Genomic DNA, 18,162 nt, shown 5'->3' on the forward strand with positions numbered 1-18,162 from the left:
CACGAAAAAAAATCAGGATTTAGTGATGTTTGATGAAAAAAAATGGTTTAATTTTATTTTGAAATTTTGCCCGATGGATGTTTATAGGGTTGAATTGATTCAACCATATTCCAGAGAAAGTATGTAATTTTTAATTAAATATTTCTTTTTTATTTTTTTTTGTTATTTCAAAAGAAATTTATTGAAAAACGATCCATCGTTACCAATTTATGATCCGCCTAGAAACTGTGTGAGCTGAAATTAAAGAAAAAAATTCCAACACTGAGAAGTAAAAAAAGACATGATAAAATTGTGGTTGTTTAGTTTTATTTGAAACATGTTTCTGTTAAAATTCAAGTTCTATTGTATTTTGCTGATTTAAAACCTGATACAATGGTGCAAAAAGGTATTAAACAACCTTATAACGTGCGCAAATTCAAGCTTTTTTCTTCATACCAAAAAAAATAAATCTATGATATTAAACCTAGCAAATGATGCAACATAAAGTTAATAATGATCTCATAGCAATGAAATGTCAAATTCACAAAATATTCCTAATTAAAGATTCATCAAACTAAGTCTAATAAATAAATGTATCTTATTAACTTTTCTACTTGTTTGTTGTTTGTTGAACTTAACGAACTAATCTTACATAAAGTATAAAACCAAAAATGAATATCAATAATGTGATGAATGATTTCTTAAATTACATTAGATAGTTATGACAGTTAGGCCAATGTGGGAAATAGTTCGGAAAATGAATCTTGCGGCCAGTAATTATTATTGTTACTATTATTAAAGTATACATAATCATCGTCAATTGACCATGATGATGACAGTTTGGTCGCCGGCGGTGAATTGATGACCGAATCATATGCACTGTCGTGATCTGAACCAGCGGTCGGATCATCGATACTGCTGTTGTGACTATAGCCACCGGGTGATGCATAGTTTATCGATGGTATTGGCGATAAGACCGATACGTGTGACATAATTTCATCATCATCCTCATCCTCGTTCTGTGGAACTTCTTCAATCACCTCTTCGAAATTGCTGATATCTTCATCTGGTAGAATGATGGTGATTTGATTCCCTTCATCGTCGTATGTTGTGGTTTCATACAATGTGTCATATTCGTCCGTTATAGTGACATTGTTATCATTCTGGTATAATATCATAGATTTATCTGTCGTGTCATTTGTGTGACTTGTTGTTGTTGTTGTGGTGTTGGTGTTGTTGCTACTGTTATGATTGATGTTGTCAAACATTTCCTCACTGTGATTGAATTGTGTGTGATCAAAATGCATATGTTGTATTGATTGTAATTGATTTTCGGGTGCGATTGGTGCTGTTGGTACGTACAATTGATCATCATCGGATGTCATGCTATCAATGATTTCCTGTTTGATTGTACGAACCATTGATGGTTTATGGATGGGAGTATTTAAGCTTCCATGGGTATCTTCGCTGGATTCCATGTTTTCTGTTTGGGTCCCCACCATTGATCTAAACATTGACTTTGGTTCGCCTTCAATTTGGGCAATTCGGTGGCCGCCTTTTGTAACATCATTTTCAAACTCTGTTGAGACATCTGCGAATAAACTTTCGGCAAGCTCTTCCAATCCACTGGCATCGAAATCTTCGATATCCCCGAACAAGTCCGGTAGAGAAGACATAGAGCAATAATCTTCCACAGAGCAGCTTGGTCGGAGTTGCTTTTCAAATTCACGGGCATTTCGTCCATCGACGTTGCACGTTGATTGATTCGACTGCTGCTGCTGGTTGTTGCTCTCTTGCTTAATTCGAACGGTTGCGATTGATGGGCTGGCGGTGGTGTCGACGGCGGTGTCAATGTCTGTTGTTGATGGTGCTGTTGCTGTTGTTGGTGTTGAGTCGCTGTCATATAATTGTTGCATGTGTTGTCTGATCGTCGCATCGACTGTGGTTTTATTTGAGATCCCTTCGGCAGAGGGTAGGCGGATACAGCAGATCCATTATTATTCATAATACCACAGCCAATCCAACGATCGCTCAACGGTGGCGAATCATATGTGGACTCAATTTTTATATTTGATTGATGATGTTTGTGTGACAATTTAGCAGCAGCAGATTCATCAATATCAAATTGATGGCCTTGCAAATCGTTTAAGCATCGCTCCAATTCAATGGTACGCTTCAGTAATTCCTCTTTGTCAGCAGTTAAACGTTCAGTTTGCTCTTTTAATTTAACATTTTCGTCTCTTAATCGCTTCACAGTCTGATCCATTTCATCCATTTTGGCCTTTTTTCGATCGCGTGATGTTTGTGCGGCAACGCGATTCTTTAATTTTCTGTAGATTACAAAAAAAAACGAGAAAAAAGAAGGAAAACCGTTTCAATTAATAATGCGTCATCACAATGGGGTCGAGACTTGAATATTTAATTCAAAAACACATAAAGATATAAAGTAAACATATGTCAAGCTTCCCATACTTTGTTTACACAGCCCTCATTTCATTTGCTCTATTTTTATTCTGTTATCGTTATCGTTCTCAATTCACACACGAAACTCCACATTTTGACTCAACATTTCATTTTAAGTACGATTCTTTTCTGCGCACAATTGAATCACAAATTGAATTTTTTCACAATGATTTTTTATTTCGAAATCAAGTGAAATGTTGACAACAACTGATCGTGTTTACGTGTAAATTTCATATAAATATTTCACATGCACAAATGAAAACGAGACGAAAAAAAATTGAAAAAAAAAAAAAATTACTTACTTTCTTTGTAATTTTTCTTCCCATGTCAAATGATCCAATCGACGTTTTTTGCCGCAACCAATGAAACTTTCGATTGGATCCGCCGAAATCGGCAGTCCATTCTTATTTGGAATGGATACGTATTTCGGCAATGCCATTAAAACATTTGCACTCATATTTTCTTTGCTTTAAACGATGAAATTTCAAATCGATGAAAAATCGCCTCTTAAAGATGCGTAAATATTCTTTTTTTTCTTTTATATCGAAATCACGAAACAACAAAAAAAAATCCGCGAAATTCAACTGCTTGTTGTTAAAAAATAAAATAAAATTTAGTCACTCATAGTATCGAAATTGGTTAAAAACTTGTCACTGATTTCAAAGGTCAGTTAATGTTTTCGGAATGAAGAAAAAAAATATTAATTTGAAACGAAATCAAAACACGTCCGATTTGTTTGAGTTATCCTGTTTGAATGACCATTGTTCCTCGATGGTATGATTGAAGACTTCTTCTTTACTTTTTTTGTGGTAAATGTTCTTCTTCAAATATACAGCTAAACGAATTTTGTATGTCTCATTTTTGCGTTTTACTATTTTGAACTAAGGCCAACCAAGCAATGAAATGAACGTGTACCGTACGTTCTCGAAACAGTGATGCGCATGTATTGGTGCATTGGACGTCATTGAGTAAGATTGTGTGCGTCACACTATGGACTGTTTTCAATAGTTTTGTTGTTGTATGTCAAAATACATGTGATGATTTGAATAGCGTACGTATAAGTGTGAGAATTATGTGGTCTACGCTGATTGGTTGTGGCGCATTTCTAGATTGATATGGTAACTGAGTGATGCAAAACAAATCGTGTTTTTGTTCACATTGTTGTTGTGCTCGTTCCATGTTGTACACAAGTGGCATTACAAATAGATTGAATTGAATATGAATTTCACAATTTAGTTTAGTTGTTTCTTCGTTATTTTTGATGTATGACATGCGAGGTGCGCGCTCGCGTCATTTGGCTTATTTCCCATCGTATGATTTTATAGTTTGTATCTATTCTCTCTCTCTCTTCCTCTCTTTATAATTTCCTCTATATCTATTTCACCGGTGTGTCTTTTATTTGAAAAATGCATGAGAATATAAACGGCTGATGAAATATCATACGATATTTGTGTAATGTATGGGTCAATTAAGTACAAGAAAGGAAAAATCAAAACAATCAACGCCAACAATGCCTGTTCCATATCAAACCAACCCAACTACTTGGACACACACTAAACCTCTTTTTGGACTGTAATTGCAGTTTTTTTGAATCCCATTACATACGCATTCAAAATTCATAACTTTCTGCATTGAAGATTTCGCCGAATATATTCGAAACAATATTTCATTCGTTGGATATTATGACGGCAAATCTATTGTGACGAACAATAACAAAGTACAGCACACACGAAAAAAACTACGCCGAATTCCTCGAATCTACTCATTATCTCATCAAATATTTATTTTCTTCTATTGAATACGACACATAAATGTGTGCTTTTCATATCTGAATTCAGCAAGAGGGACAAAAAAATATAATCACAAATTACATTGTTGACTCGAAACTTTGAAATCTTTTTCCATGAATTTACAATTGGCAGACTTTTCATTTTTCGAACACCATATTCCAATCAATTGTTTCTCGTTTTGTTTCCCTTTATACCAATGGTACATGCAATCGAATAGATAAATGCCGAAATAGTATACATTGTTTGTAATTGAATTTGATACATAGACCCGATGATAAAGGGACATGGATAGAGAACATTAAATAGAATTTTTTATCAAACTGCTGTATGTGTATCTTATGAAATATTCGGATTCCCCATCACGGATAAATTTAATATATGGTTGCTCGATTTAATAAAAGCGACAAATCTAATCGATTCAATCATTTTCATTTGTTCGGGCTCAATATTTGCATTTGTTCCAATTTTTTTTAAATATTTGATCGATGCATAAATGGAAAAATAACTATAGCTATTTATGGCGGTCATTTTTTTCAATGAATAACGTAACGATTGGATTGTGATTTTGAGATTTCGAGAATTTTTAACAAAATTATTCGAATTTTTAGAAATTGTTTAAAGAGATAAGCTATTGACCCAATCGTAAACATAACCATTCGCAAATTAGAAGAAATTTATTCATTCGATTCTCCCAATTTCTTTCACTTTTCCTCGAACTAGATTGTCTTGCGAACTTTAAAAGTAAGGCTCATTTATAAGCTTTATAAATACTGATTATGTTGAAAAAACGAAACATTATCATAATAAACTCTCGGTCGGTCATATCTCGACAATTTTATTATAATAACAATGTAATGGGTCCATATTTTTTTTGTTCCAGTTTCAATTCAATAAAAGAAAGTTTAAATTCGAAGAATGATCAAAAGGCCTTTTTTACAAATAAATCTTGAGAAGTAAGGGAGTAAAAAATAATGCAATCACAATGTTGTATTTGTTGTATTTTGTATTTATTTTGAATTTTCAATAAATCAATATCTCAACAATAGGTTTAATATAAAAGAAAAACTATGAAAAATACATGACATGCGATGCGACCGACATAAATTCTGTACATTAAATAATTAATTAATGGGGTCTGCCATAATGACTATTAACTTTGTCTCTCTTTTTTTATGTCCATCGATTGGTTATTGTTGTTGTTACACCATTTGTGCATACACGATAAAAAAGAGTAACATTTTTTTCTCTCTCTGCCCTCTTCTTCTCTTCTAATGAGCAATATTGCAAGTGTGTTGCATTAACTAATGTCTCCAAGCTTGATGGTTCGAATTTAAAATGTACGTCTTTTATTTGAAGTATTGATTTTTAGCCACATAATGTGTCCTCTTTTATTTTAAATAAATATTTTTCCAGAATTATCTTTTTCTCTTGTGAATGCCAAATGTGGTATTGGTAAATTTAATCGATTTGTAGTTTTGCCATCATCATTAAAACATACATGGTATTGGTGAGAAAAATAGTATGACTTCAACCTAATTTTTTATCCACGACTATATTTAAAATATAAATAAATTAGTAGATGATATTGTTGATGAATACAATGTATGGGTTTGTATGTGTTTTTGAGATATTTTGTTCATAATTTCCTCGGTCATTTATTTATATGAATCCATATAATTTACATGTGAATTTTGTTATTGACTATTTTCGAATTGGACTGAAAGTAAAATTAATGTAAATTATAGTTTCATATCAAGTGACATATTTGTTATATGAAACATAGCCGATTAAGAGACAATGTCAACCAGCCTACTAATTTTCGACATTTTTTTTTTAACTTGAACTACAATTAATCGTAGTTATCTAAAACGAAAGCTATTTATACAGGATTATCAACGTTGGCCAGTCAATTTTGTTCGAAATGACTGGATGTTATTCAAAACGAGATTGGTCATTATGTTGAATCTGAACCGTTGATTTGTAAAGTATATTGGTTGGATCGATTTGTTTTTAGTTTGAATCGATGCTGTTGTGCTCTTTGAAGGATTGGCGTTTTAGTTGGAATTTCTGTCGTTGATGTAGTCGTTGTCAAATCGGTTGTTTTTTCAATTTTCGACCAACCACTACCTCGTTGTCTTGTTGCAAACAACTTTTTACGCTTTTCTAACGATGCTTGTGCATTGTTTTCCTTATGTTGAAATCGTTCATTTGTTGGGGTAATTGTTGTTTTTGCTGCGTAGCCAACTGTCGATGACTCATTTTTTGAGGGTTTGGTTGGCAATTTTCGTCTATTATAATAACGTTGACGAGCCGTTGTACTTTCGACAAGCAATTCTGTTGCGGCTGTTGCTGTCGTTGGTGTTGTTGTTATCGTCGTCGTTGTTGTTGTCGTTTTAAATTTATTCGAATTCGAAGCAGGTAAACGTCGACTATATTTTCGTTTTGATTTATCAATTTGAGTGGTTGTTTCTAATTTTTCAGTTGTTGTCACCGGAATCGATTCATTTAATGATGTTTTTGCCAAATTACTTCGATATGAACCAAAGGTTGGTTTATGCAATCCCATGCTATGCTCAATAAGTTCACGCCATGATGTTGTTCGTTTGAATGTTGGTCGCTTATTGGCAGACTGTTTTATTATTGATGATAATGACGAATACACTGCCATAATTGTACCTTCATGTTGTTCATGCATCAGCTTATTAGTTTCGGGGTTATTTGGTTTTAGCGCCTTAACTTCTGTGGCGTTAACACTTTTTCTGGAAATTTCTTCGGATGATGAATTTTTATTCGCTTGATTTTTGCGATAAGTATCCAATTTATCTTTGAACGATGGAATCAACCGAGGAGTACTAGATGGTACAATTGGTTCAGAAGTAATTGAAGAACTTGTACGTTGGATACTTGAGTTGTGGCGCTTATTACCTGAGACGTCGGTTTGTTCACCTGCCTCGGTTATTGAAAGTATTTCTGGAACAATTTCATCTGCAGTAACAACAGTCGTTGTAATCACATTAGCTTCTGTCGCATTGTCGATGGTCATTAATTCAGTCATCAGCGCTAATGGTTTTAATTCATTTGGTTTACTACTTAAAGGTGGCATGGTTGTGGTTTCGAAGACGTCCATTTTCTCGAATGAATTTTCTGTCGTTTCATTTTCCATCAACTTTTCTGTACTCGTCATAATTTCTGTAACGTTTTCAGCTGCAGCCAAATTTTCAGTGATAATTTCATTGTTCGCCAATTTTTGAGTGGTCGTTTCAATTTCGATCAAGTTTTCTGTTATCGTTTCATTTTCGTCAATATTTTTGATTTCCTCATTTTCAATGGATTTTTCCGTTGTTAAACTTTCAACAGCAACTTCCGTAGTTACGTTTTCAGGAGCTATCTCGGTGACCAATATTTCAGAAACGGCTTCTATGGGTGAGATTTCAGAAGGTGTTCCGGTAGTCACAGTTTCTGAAGCTGCTTCGGTGCTCTCGGTGGCCGCTTCTGTAAATGAAATTTCAGTGGCAGCTTGAGTAGATAAAATTTCAGAAACAGTGGTTGGATTTTCTGTCAATTCTTTGGCGTTTATTTCCGTTTCGTCTAATTTGCTGGATTTTGGTTCGATGAAGTTCAAATCAATTGGTGGAAATTCAGTTGTTTCTTCAGTAATTTGTGATAGATCAGTATCTCTTGTCGTTGTTTCAACTTCAAATGCAATTGGTTCGATGAAATGTGATGGTTCCGTTTTTAATTCAATTTCAATGGGTTCAACAGATGTGTCCGTGTTTTGATCGGTAACTTCTTCTGTACCATTTTCAACTTCACTTGATTCAACTTCGACGGGTTTTTCAGTAGTTAAAGCGTCACTGCCATGCATTTTAATCGATTTCAATGGTTCATAGTGGCTAGGAGCTGACATTGCATACACTAACATGACTGGTGCCATATCAATAATCGTTCGATACGTTGGATTTACCTCTTCCATATTTGCGTTTGAATAAATGTCTAAAATGTCGTTCATTTGTTGAGAATTCATTGGTGTCATTGCGGTTGCAATCAATTCACTTGAATTGGTTGTCAATTCAAGATTGTCATTAGTCAACGGTGACATAGTTGTAGTGTGATCTGGCGCCATCGGGTCAGCTTCTCCTTCTTCTTCAATTACTGTCATCTTTGTCGTTATTTTATTTTCACCAACAACACGTTCGATCGATACCCCACAACAACGTACATAATTTTCTTGTGCACAGGTCAGGACTACACCCAGATAAATTTCATCCTGATGAAATGACACGAGATTAATACAAATCGAAAGTGAATACACTAATTTCCAAATTAAAATTTGTCTATACTTACGACTGGTGATGAGCCAAGGGTGCGTGGGCAAATATGTCGCGGTAAACATGGGCACGATTTATTGACTTCGGATAGAATAACATCCGAATTTACGCGACAGTTTTGCAGCGACAACAACAATAGTGCTGCCCAAATAATAAGAGATTTACTCGTTCTAAACATTTTTGCACATTATTTTTTTTTAAATTCAATCAGAAGAAAAACCGTTATGGGAATACAGTAATTTATTTATTTTAACTTTATTTAAAATAGCATCGAACTGCACTGGCTTTGACTTTACTCGAAAGAGTTCACCTTCGAAATAAATCCAAATGAAAATATTTGATCGGTTATAGCATTGAAGTTTCAATATTTTCAGCCAAATGAAAGAAGGAGAGGCAATAAAATGTAAGTAATATAACGACGTTTAAATTTAGGTAGAAAAAAACATTAGTCAGACTAATTTCGAATCATTTTATAATTGAATAGGAATATATAAGAAGAGACGGAAACCGAACAAAACAGTGACATCGTCAACATTTTTTCAAAAAAAAAAAAACAAGAAAAACCGCACCAAAAATGCCGTTCATAATCATTAAATGAAAAATCTAATTATCAAGTACAACTGAGGTTAAACGAGGCAATCTAGTTTTGTAAACGTACACATTTTCTGTGACTAATAATATTTTATCTAATAATTTGATAGCCTTTTAACAAATGTTAATTCTTCTGCAAATTAATCGATTAACTTTTATGTAATTACATTTTGGGGAAATCTAAAATACATTAGAAAAATGTATTCACTTTCAAATGAAAAAAATGGTTTAATTTAAAGAAAAAACGCACTCATTTATCGATAAGTAATATTGTATATTTAAAAAATTGTTTTATGTTAAAATAACAAGATATTGTGGGGCGGTTTTCATTCGTTCAATTTAAAAGAAAAAAAAAACAAATGTACGAAGAAGCAATATTGATTTCATTTCAAAAAATGTTCGCCAATTTGTTGTTTTAGACTTTCTTAACAATTTGAACAACATCTTCATCATTCAAAATATGGTCGATTCCTACTTTTTGCGGTTGATGTTTCACTGATGATCCCCACACAAGAGCACTGAATTATAAAATAGATAAAAAAAGTTATAAATTGAATATAAATTTGAAATTTTTGTAATTGAAAAAATTTGGGAAAGTACAACATTCTTACGTTTTTATTACTTTTGTAATAAAAATTTATTTGGGAAAAAACTTTTTGAATTGAATGAAAAAAGTTAGAAGCCGAAAAATATTCTCTATCGATAAATTGTTCGGAACTTCCAAAACTGATGTTAAAATATATTTTTTGGAAATTCGAATAGAAGACATACAATCTTTTTTACAATTTGCTCAAAACTGTTAAAAAAATTCGTCTTTTCGAAATCATTCATTTTCCAACTGAATTTTTAAATATCCAATGCATCGAATTTCCAAATTTTGGATATATTTCAAACTTTTTATCAAACAGAGTTGTTATGATGAAAAAAAAGAATCGAAAGGATACTAACTATTTAAATTCTCTTGCAATGGTGCGATGAAGTTTGTTACAGAAGTCCTCAATCGAAGTGCGTTCACAATGCAGTACAACTGGTGAATTGTAGTCGGGCAATTGACCTTTCGGTTTCGTATAGCTAAAAGATAAAATTATTTTAAAAAACATGTATTGCGAAATATTTGTAAATATTTTTTCATTAGGAATAAATGTAGTGTGTGCTCAATATCATAAGATATATTTAATTTGAGCAACAAAAAATTGTGAAAAGAGCAACAAAGACGAGATCCAGGTAAAAAGAAATTGAAATAAAAAAAAATTCACTTACATTCGCACCAATTTCAAGTATCTCCACATGAGGTCGAGTAAATCGTCAAAGTTCCAACGATGATGAGCCGAAATGGGTACACAATGCGGTATTTTATAAATAACGTCCAACTCTTCGATGCTGATTTGATCGATTTTATTGAGTAGATAAATACATGGAATATAAATTCGATTTCCTTCAATAACATCGATTAAATCGTCCGAAGTGGCATCGTATTTCAGCGTAATATCAGCATTATGAATTTTATATTCAGATAAAATGGTTTTTACGGTATCATTATCGAGTTCACTTTGCGGCACCATGCAATTCAAATTAATGCCACCTTTCTCTTTTTTACGATATGAAATATTCGGTGGGCTTTGATTTAATCGAATACCAAAACCTTCCAATTCATGTTCCAATAGTTTTTTATGATGTAACGGTTTTAGCACATCCAAAACCATAAAGATTAAATTACATGTACGAGCGACAGCAATAACTTGACGACCACGACCTTTACCATCCTTAGCGCCTTCAATGATACCGGGCAAATCGAGCAATTGAATTTTAGCGCCTTTGTATTTTATGCAGCCAGGCACAGTGGTCAACGTTGTAAACTCATATGCGGCCACCTCCGAATAAACACCGGCCAAATTGGATAGTAACGTTGACTTCCCGACCGACGGAAAACCGACAAAACCAACACGAGCATCACCCGTTTTTGCAACTTCGAATCCTTGTTCCGATGCACCGCCACCGCCTTTCGGTGTGATCAATTCACGGCGCAATTTTGCCAAACGTGCTTTCAACAAACCCAAATGGCCAGCCGTTGCCTTGTTCTTTTGCGTTCGAGCCATCTAAAATGTAATTTTGCAAGAGGAAAAAATTCCCATTTTTTAACCGAAATCATTCTAGAATATTAACCGGGTAGCATAATTTCAATGTTGCTGGCATAACCTAAAAAAAATTCATTTGCACACATCAGCAAATCAAGTTTTGTTTACCTCAGACTCGATCGTCGCAATTTTCTCCAAAATCGTACTCATTTTTTCGCACCACTTGAATCAATAACAACAGAAGATTTAAATCGATTTCGTTTTTTTAACACACAAGTTTTTTTTTTCTTAGCCAATTTGTGCACAACAGCTAAATTCCGATGTGTATTTTTTTTGGTGGTCTATGTATCGCGTGGAAACTCAAAACACAGCGCCGAAATGTCAAACTGAATGACAGCACGAATGAAATGAATGCGTTTAATGACAATGAATAGAATGAAAATCGAATTTGAATTTTTGGATGTTGAATTTAACATTTTTAATTTATCTGTTGTGATTTATTGGAAAAAAAGTGAAAGAAATAATACGAAGTTGGATTTTGTTTAGCAATTCTTACATGCAATTCTTCAATTTCTATGCATTTTTTTAGACCAAATACAACAATCAAAGAGAGTTTTTTTTTTAATTCGTATATAACCTGATAATTGGTATTGCACCAAGAAAGAAGCATCTGAAGTTGTCTGTGCCATCAAATAAACATTCACAGTTTGTATTGCATACGCATACACGCATATATTCAAAATGAGATGCTTCCACTCCATAGCATACCGTCCGTATTGTGCAGATGTTCGTTTATTTATTTATACAAACAGAGTCAATGCGGCTATCCTAACTATCAGTGTTTGCTGTATATGTGATGGTTGTGTTATTGTATTCCGTGACATAAACACACTGAATGAAAACCAAAACACACATCGTAACCATTGAAAATAGACGTAAAAAGGGCAGCTACCAAAAAAAAAAACAAACACAAAATCTGCGCAGTTTCTTGGTCAACCGTCCGGTTCAAAATAGAGTTAAATATCGTGTGAAAATCTAGTGCATACTGAGAGAAGAGTGAATCAATGCAATAAAATTATATCACTTAAATTCAAATTGCATCTTTTTGTTGCTGCAAATGTAAAACTGTCCGGAGTCAATTTTAACTAGATCGCGATATTTTATCTTGAATGCAAACGATTTATTCTATCAAAGATCTGTTTTATTTGCTCGCTTGTGAAACGCGATAAGAAACTGAAATTTTATCACTCACTGAAAATAAAAAAAAAACACCCACTGAAGGCAGAATGACGAAAAAATTGGATTCGGTGCGTCGGTCGCTATTCCGAGAGTTTGAATCTGAAGATGATTCATTGGAAAAATTGTGCAACGATCAAAAGAAAATATCACGCATTTCAATCAAACTGAATAGCAGACTCATCGCAAGCGTTTTATTAATAACGGTGGCCATCGCAGCAATCAGTAAGTTCAAATTCGTTTTTTTTTCTACAAAAAAATGAATGAAAATACACACACAAACACCATTTCCGAGCCAATGGAAATGAATTGAACATTCGAGTTTGTTTTAACAATTTATGTGTAAATACAATGGGTAAATAGAAAAAAATAACACATCCAAAAATAGCGTGTAAATATAAAATAAACGAGCAGATGATCTCATCGATTATGCGTCGAATTGAGATATGATAATGAATTGAGGTAACGGCAAAGGATCACGAATTGTGCATTTCTACACCAGCTATTCGCATGTATGCGATGAATAAAGAAATTAAAAACAGAACTCATACAAATCGATATAATGGAATAACAACGTTTACGCTCTGTTTTTTTTTTGTCGTGATATTCAACGAATGAAAGCATACAAATTTCGATCCACCTACACAAACATCTGAACTGTTGTCGAAATAGTACATCAATTATTGCCGTTATATGGCTAGCGTTTCTCACATTAATGAAAAGAAACACAAACCGATGTTTCATCACACAGAAGAGAAAAAAACAACAAACTAGGCGTCTATTAGTGCTTTTTTTTTTACCGTGGTTTCACTTTTGACATTTATTTTTGAAGATTTGTGTTTTCTCATATAATTTTGGTGATTTCAGACGTATTTCATCCGTTGACCGTGTAACATTTGCATTTCAGTGCATTATTTTGTTTAGTTTTATTTTCGACATTTGTTTGATTGTATCAGCACGAATTATCTATTGAGACATTTTTCCGAATAATTTTGTGAGCGACCTTTTGACTTTTGAAAGTTAATTTTTTTAGCAATTTTCAGAATGTGATATTCACATTTTTCGTAAAAATCATCGATTTTTCCATTTTTTTATTTTTTTTTTATTTTTTCAGGTAACAAGGTAATACAGACGTTATTGAAAGACATGTCTTCCGAATTGTATGGCAAAATTAATTCGAGCCGTGAATGGACACAAACAAACTACACATATCTCATGGAGCCGTTACTATTTGCAATCTTGATCAGTATTTTCACAATGACCATCATTTACTTTGACAGTGATGTGCCTGGTGTTTGTCCACCAACACCATTCTCACCTCGCAAAGCCAGACAGTACGTAATATGCAAATTGACTTAAAATTGCGTTTTTTAAATTTATTATTTATTTTTCAATTTCTATTCACAGAATTCGATATTACACGCACAAAGAGAAAACAAGCCACTTGAGCTTCTGGATATCGATTGCAAGTGGAGTTGTCACCTTCTTTTTGTTGTATTTATAAGTCTTCGTTAATCTAAGTTGACGGCAGTCTGAAAAGTGTCCACCATTTTCCCCATCGAACGAATAGTGTGTAAAAAGTCACTTAATTTACTATTTCATTTAAAATATTAGTTTGTATTTTGTTTATCGGACAAATGAAGTAAGATCCATTCATAAGTTTCATATTGTTTGTTAAGTTACAGAAAACATGATAGTATTAATAACCAAAAACGGGCGTTATTTGACGTGTGTAGAATTATTTTATCGAAGAGATAAAACAAATGTAGAATTAAAACAATAGCATACGTGCTTATTGCAGGGATTAATCAAAGTGAACACATCACATTTTCAGCTAAATTCACTTCATCCATCTGAACGCAAACATCACTTTCTTTTTATCAATTATTTGGATATATATTTTGTTAAATGTTTGTGCCTTTCTCAAATCATCACATATTTACCATGAAATTTGCATTTTTTGTCGAGAAAATACCCGAACATCACCGCGTATTGATCAAAGTTCTCAATTTCATACCATTTAATTTAATTTAACTTGTATTGTTTAAATTAGATTTAAGTGGATATTATTTTACACAAGACAAATTTAAATAAATTAGTTTCAAATAAAGTTAATCGTTTTTTTTTTTAATTGAAAAGTTGTGGTCAAATAATACAAATTTATTGCATTTATAAATTTATAAAAAAAAATCGTCACAATTCAAATTTTTGATCTGGCTTCATCCAAATCCAATTTAAGCGGTCAAATCGGATGAAAAATTTATAAAAATAATTAAATTTGAATCACACGATAATTTTTTTCTAGTTGCACTTGTTGCATATTAAAGAAAGCGATGATTTTAAAGCATGTAATAAATTTGGTTGGTATAATCTGTTCTAACTTATCACAATGCTCGCAAATGTAAGGTCAAGATTTTCGTTCGGCTTCATCAGAAATAAAGCGTAATTAATTTTTAAATTTTTTGAGCTTATCACTAACTGGTAGGTTGTTTCTGTTCAGTTTTGAATTACAGTTTGAGCATTTAAGTTTTGGAAAAAGACAACTGAGGAGATTTTATTTGTGAAAATATCAATTGAATACATATCTTTTATATATCATTGTAATAATGAAATTTAAAGCTATCGTATTTTTAATCGTTACACTATTTATTGGTCTAACATTGAGTATGTATCTAAAAAGGTTCTATAAATTTTACTAGCAGAATAAATTTTTATTTTCAAATAGGTGTGAATACGTGCAAATCGGATCACGATTGCCGAATAACCTGCAGAAATGAAGAAAGAGTCATATGCGGAGGTGGTCATTGCTTCTGTGAAACTAAACCAGAAAATGAAACATGAAACATATTGTCTTTACTTAATAAATGCGTAATTGTACTTTCAATTTCACAGAATTCATTAAGTTGAACGTTTCGCAGTGTTTCAATGTTCGGATTGTTATCCTTTTGTAGCATTTTTCTTATTTTGAGTGAAAAAAAACGTTACGACTGGTGTAACAAAGTTTGTTGTCACATCAAAAATCAGAGTGCGTTGAGATGAACCGATGTAGCAACAACAGCGAAAATGTATGTTCAATGTAAACAAGAGATGAATTTGACTGTAGTAGGCATATATAAACATATACAAGGCGATGTAAGTTTCATGCGGCACCGTAAACATGTCTGTGCGCGATTATTCATGTATAGGTACGAAATGTTTTCTGTGTTGATATACGACATAGCCTCAGCTTACTTCGTTGTGTAGCAGACTGAGGGAATTTATTTGAACATAAAACGTCATTTCATCCAGAAAGATTCTATGACGCAGTTGTTGATTTGAATCAAAGAAGGTATTGTTGGTTTGTCTTTTTTGTGTTGTTTTTGAAATGGAAATAATATTGAAGTGAATTTAAAATTGTTGACATTTATTTATTTTCAATAGATCTCAATTTTTTCGCTTTAAAAGAAAATCAAAGTAAACTTGACCGAGAAATTGAAACATTTTTTATGCAAAGCCGTTCTGATTGTTAGTATCAATTGCAGTTAGTTTTTTTGGTCCAAGGTTCAGAAAGTGAGTACTTGCATTAAAAAAATATATTTCGGTTGGAATTCGTCTTGATGATGAAATAAGTAATTTACTCAAAAATTTATTATAAAATTGTAATTTCTAGGGAACATCAGTTTATTGAATTGTCGTTTCAAAACGAAATCAAAATGTCTTTTTATCGGCGTAGAGGAAAAAGTGCAAAGCAAAAGTATGTTGAAAATCGGCGACTTTTTAATCGGTTGTTACACGAGCATTACGAGAATGACGAAGAAATTCCGCCGAAAAAGCCGAAATTGACGCCAAAGCCAAGAGCCGTTCGAACTCCGAAGCCAAAAGACGCCGAAAGTCAAACGCCGAAAGCCAAACGGTCAAAGAAAGTGTTGACGCCAAAGATTGAAGGGAAAACACCGAAAGTCAAACGGTCAAAGAAAGTGTTGACGCCAAACATTGAAGAGCAAACACCGAAAGCCAATTTCATGGATATGAACAATGACTGCATTCGTGAAATCATGGTATATTTGGATGAAAACGATTTATGCTCGTTGAGCACACAATGCCAACGACTGCGAAATCTGACAAAATGTGAACTATTCCGTCGTTTTCCAAATGAACCAGCAAAAATCGAAAGATTTGAAGAAAATGGTTATTGGTTTCGCTATCCCGGTGTCGACAAATTCATCGTTTGCTTTGCTCAATTTAACAAACTTTCGATTGGCAATGCAGTGTCAAATGTCCAATCGATTGAAAATTTGTACGAATATCTACAAGCCAAAGAACACAGTCGCATTGATGAAATCCATTTCGAAGGCTGTCGCAACATACGACCAACACACGGCCGAGCAATGGCCAAAATGGTTGAACAAACAAAATCGGTCACATTCAATCGACTCAAAATTACTGGCGAATTTTATAAGTCGATGCTGTGCCATTTTCCATCGATGGAAAATTTGGTACTTCGAAACTCGTTCGATATGGTGTGTGAAGAAGGCGCACACAGCAATTGGTTGAAAGAAATATATCCGAACTTGAAAAACTTTTCATGGTTTGTCGATGAAGAAATTGAAGTTACCGATGAATTGAAGTTGTTCTTCGAACAGAACAAGACAATCAAACATTTTTCGCTGTACACACGACGAATTGAAACGCTAAAACAATTGGAAGCAGCTGACATCAAAATCACGCATCTATATTTTCGAATCACACACAATGTTGAACAAAAACTGCTGTATTTCCAAACGATGTGTGACAATTATCAATCGCTACAACTTCATTTGATGTTCGAAGATCGATGCCGATCGGAATTAACATCGCATATCAAGCTGTTCAGTACATTGAAAACGAATCTGCGAGGTTTGTATTTGGATGGCCTTCCGCCATCTGTAAAACTGGCCGAACTCATCGCTGGATGTGTTGACCTGAGAGATCTTCAAGTACGACATTGCAAAGTGATTGATCAATTTGCTGATTTACCAATGTTGGAGAACGTTTACGTTTCGCGAGGTATGGTTGAAGGTACACAAGAAAGCATCTACAATATGATCTACCAATTTGCTACCCAAGCACCGAATTTGAAGAACTTGTTCTTCCGCAACAGCTGTCGTTTATTTGAAAGCTTTAATTTCAGAGCTATTAACAATAAGCGGTCCCAACTAGAAGGCGCCACAGAAATGACTTTCCACGTTCGAACAAAGTCCAAAGATCGTATTAATGAATTGTCAAACATGCAGGTACATTATGACATGCTGAACATCAAAATAACTGACCGCGAATCATTGCCAAATCCTTTGACTACCGATTGGCTCTATACCCATTAAAACAACAACAACACATCTTCTGTTCCGTTTTTGTTCCGTTGAAATTTTGAAAAAAAAAAAAAAATGAAATTATTCATTGCAAAATGACAAATAAAATAATAGATTTAAGAGATTCAGTCAAACACAAGCAAAATACCTCAATGTATGGCTAGAGTAATTCTAATCATTTTAAAATTGAAAGAAAAAATTCAAATTGACATAATTCGGTTATAACTTGTAATCGTGCAACAATGTCTTTCATAAAAGAGAATTTTTGAATCGAAATCTTTATATTTAACTATCGAAATGAATCGAAGTATTAATATTAGTTATATTAAAGAAGTGGTATGTTATCAATATACGTTCATTATAAACGACTTAA

General features: G+C 33.3%; 5 protein-coding genes and 1 long non-coding RNA gene across 7 annotated transcripts; 3 read left to right on the forward strand and 3 right to left on the reverse strand.

Moving 5' to 3' along the window:
* Window positions 1–289: 289 nt before the first annotated feature.
* LOC116340162 lies at window positions 290–3,343 on the reverse strand. The gene is given in 3 exon segments (XM_031766458.1): window positions 290–1,646; window positions 1,649–2,309; window positions 2,745–3,343. Coding segments are annotated over 3 exon segments (1,755 nt in total). The 5' UTR covers window positions 2,900–3,343; the 3' UTR covers window positions 290–707.
* A 1,987-nt stretch (window positions 3,344–5,330) lies between these two features.
* Window positions 5,331–8,862, reverse strand: LOC116340176 (probable serine/threonine-protein kinase dyrk2). The gene is made up of 2 exons (XM_031766483.1): window positions 8,577–8,862; window positions 5,331–8,499 (listed from the first exon to the last, which is right to left on the reverse strand). The coding sequence occupies exons 1-2, from the start codon at window positions 8,736–8,738 to the stop codon at window positions 6,187–6,189; spliced, it is 2,475 nt and encodes an 824-aa protein (XP_031622343.1). The 5' UTR covers window positions 8,739–8,862; the 3' UTR covers window positions 5,331–6,186.
* Window positions 8,863–9,564: 702 nt separating this feature from the next.
* LOC116340199 (GTP-binding protein 128up) lies at window positions 9,565–11,599 on the reverse strand. The gene is made up of 4 exons (XM_031766521.1): window positions 11,395–11,599; window positions 10,412–11,247; window positions 10,100–10,222; window positions 9,565–9,669 (listed from the first exon to the last, which is right to left on the reverse strand). The coding sequence occupies exons 1-4, from the start codon at window positions 11,434–11,436 to the stop codon at window positions 9,567–9,569; spliced, it is 1,104 nt and encodes a 367-aa protein (XP_031622381.1). The 5' UTR covers window positions 11,437–11,599; the 3' UTR covers window positions 9,565–9,566.
* Window positions 11,600–12,039: 440 nt separating this feature from the next.
* On the forward strand, window positions 12,040–14,572 carry LOC116340200. Its single transcript, XM_031766522.1, has 3 exons — window positions 12,040–12,687; window positions 13,577–13,796; window positions 13,870–14,572. The coding sequence occupies exons 1-3, from the start codon at window positions 12,513–12,515 to the stop codon at window positions 13,964–13,966; spliced, it is 492 nt and encodes a 163-aa protein (XP_031622382.1). The 5' UTR covers window positions 12,040–12,512; the 3' UTR covers window positions 13,967–14,572.
* Window positions 14,573–15,011: 439 nt separating this feature from the next.
* LOC116340357 lies at window positions 15,012–15,370 on the forward strand. Its single transcript, XR_004201076.1, has 2 exons — window positions 15,012–15,126; window positions 15,188–15,370. It is a non-coding gene; the product is annotated as an uncharacterized LOC116340357 (long non-coding RNA).
* A 178-nt stretch (window positions 15,371–15,548) lies between these two features.
* LOC116340109 lies at window positions 15,549–17,865 on the forward strand. Of its 2 annotated transcripts, none has more exons than XM_031766343.1 (3): window positions 15,549–15,790; window positions 15,883–16,011; window positions 16,112–17,865. In XM_031766343.1, the coding sequence occupies exon 3, from the start codon at window positions 16,155–16,157 to the stop codon at window positions 17,799–17,801; it is 1,647 nt and encodes a 548-aa protein (XP_031622203.1). In that variant the 5' UTR covers window positions 15,549–15,790; window positions 15,883–16,011; window positions 16,112–16,154; the 3' UTR covers window positions 17,802–17,865. The 2 variants fall into 2 exon arrangements, with proteins under 2 accessions (XP_031622203.1, XP_031622204.1); XM_031766344.1 differs by having other exon boundaries at window positions 15,765–15,790; window positions 15,907–16,011.
* Window positions 17,866–18,162: the final 297 nt, after the last annotated feature.

The sequence above is a fragment of the Contarinia nasturtii genome, unplaced genomic scaffold, assembly GCF_009176525.2.
Source record: "Contarinia nasturtii isolate CC-2019 unplaced genomic scaffold, AAFC_CNas_1.1 Cnas_scaffold_630, whole genome shotgun sequence".
Taxonomy (NCBI): Eukaryota; Metazoa; Arthropoda; class Insecta; order Diptera; family Cecidomyiidae; genus Contarinia; species Contarinia nasturtii.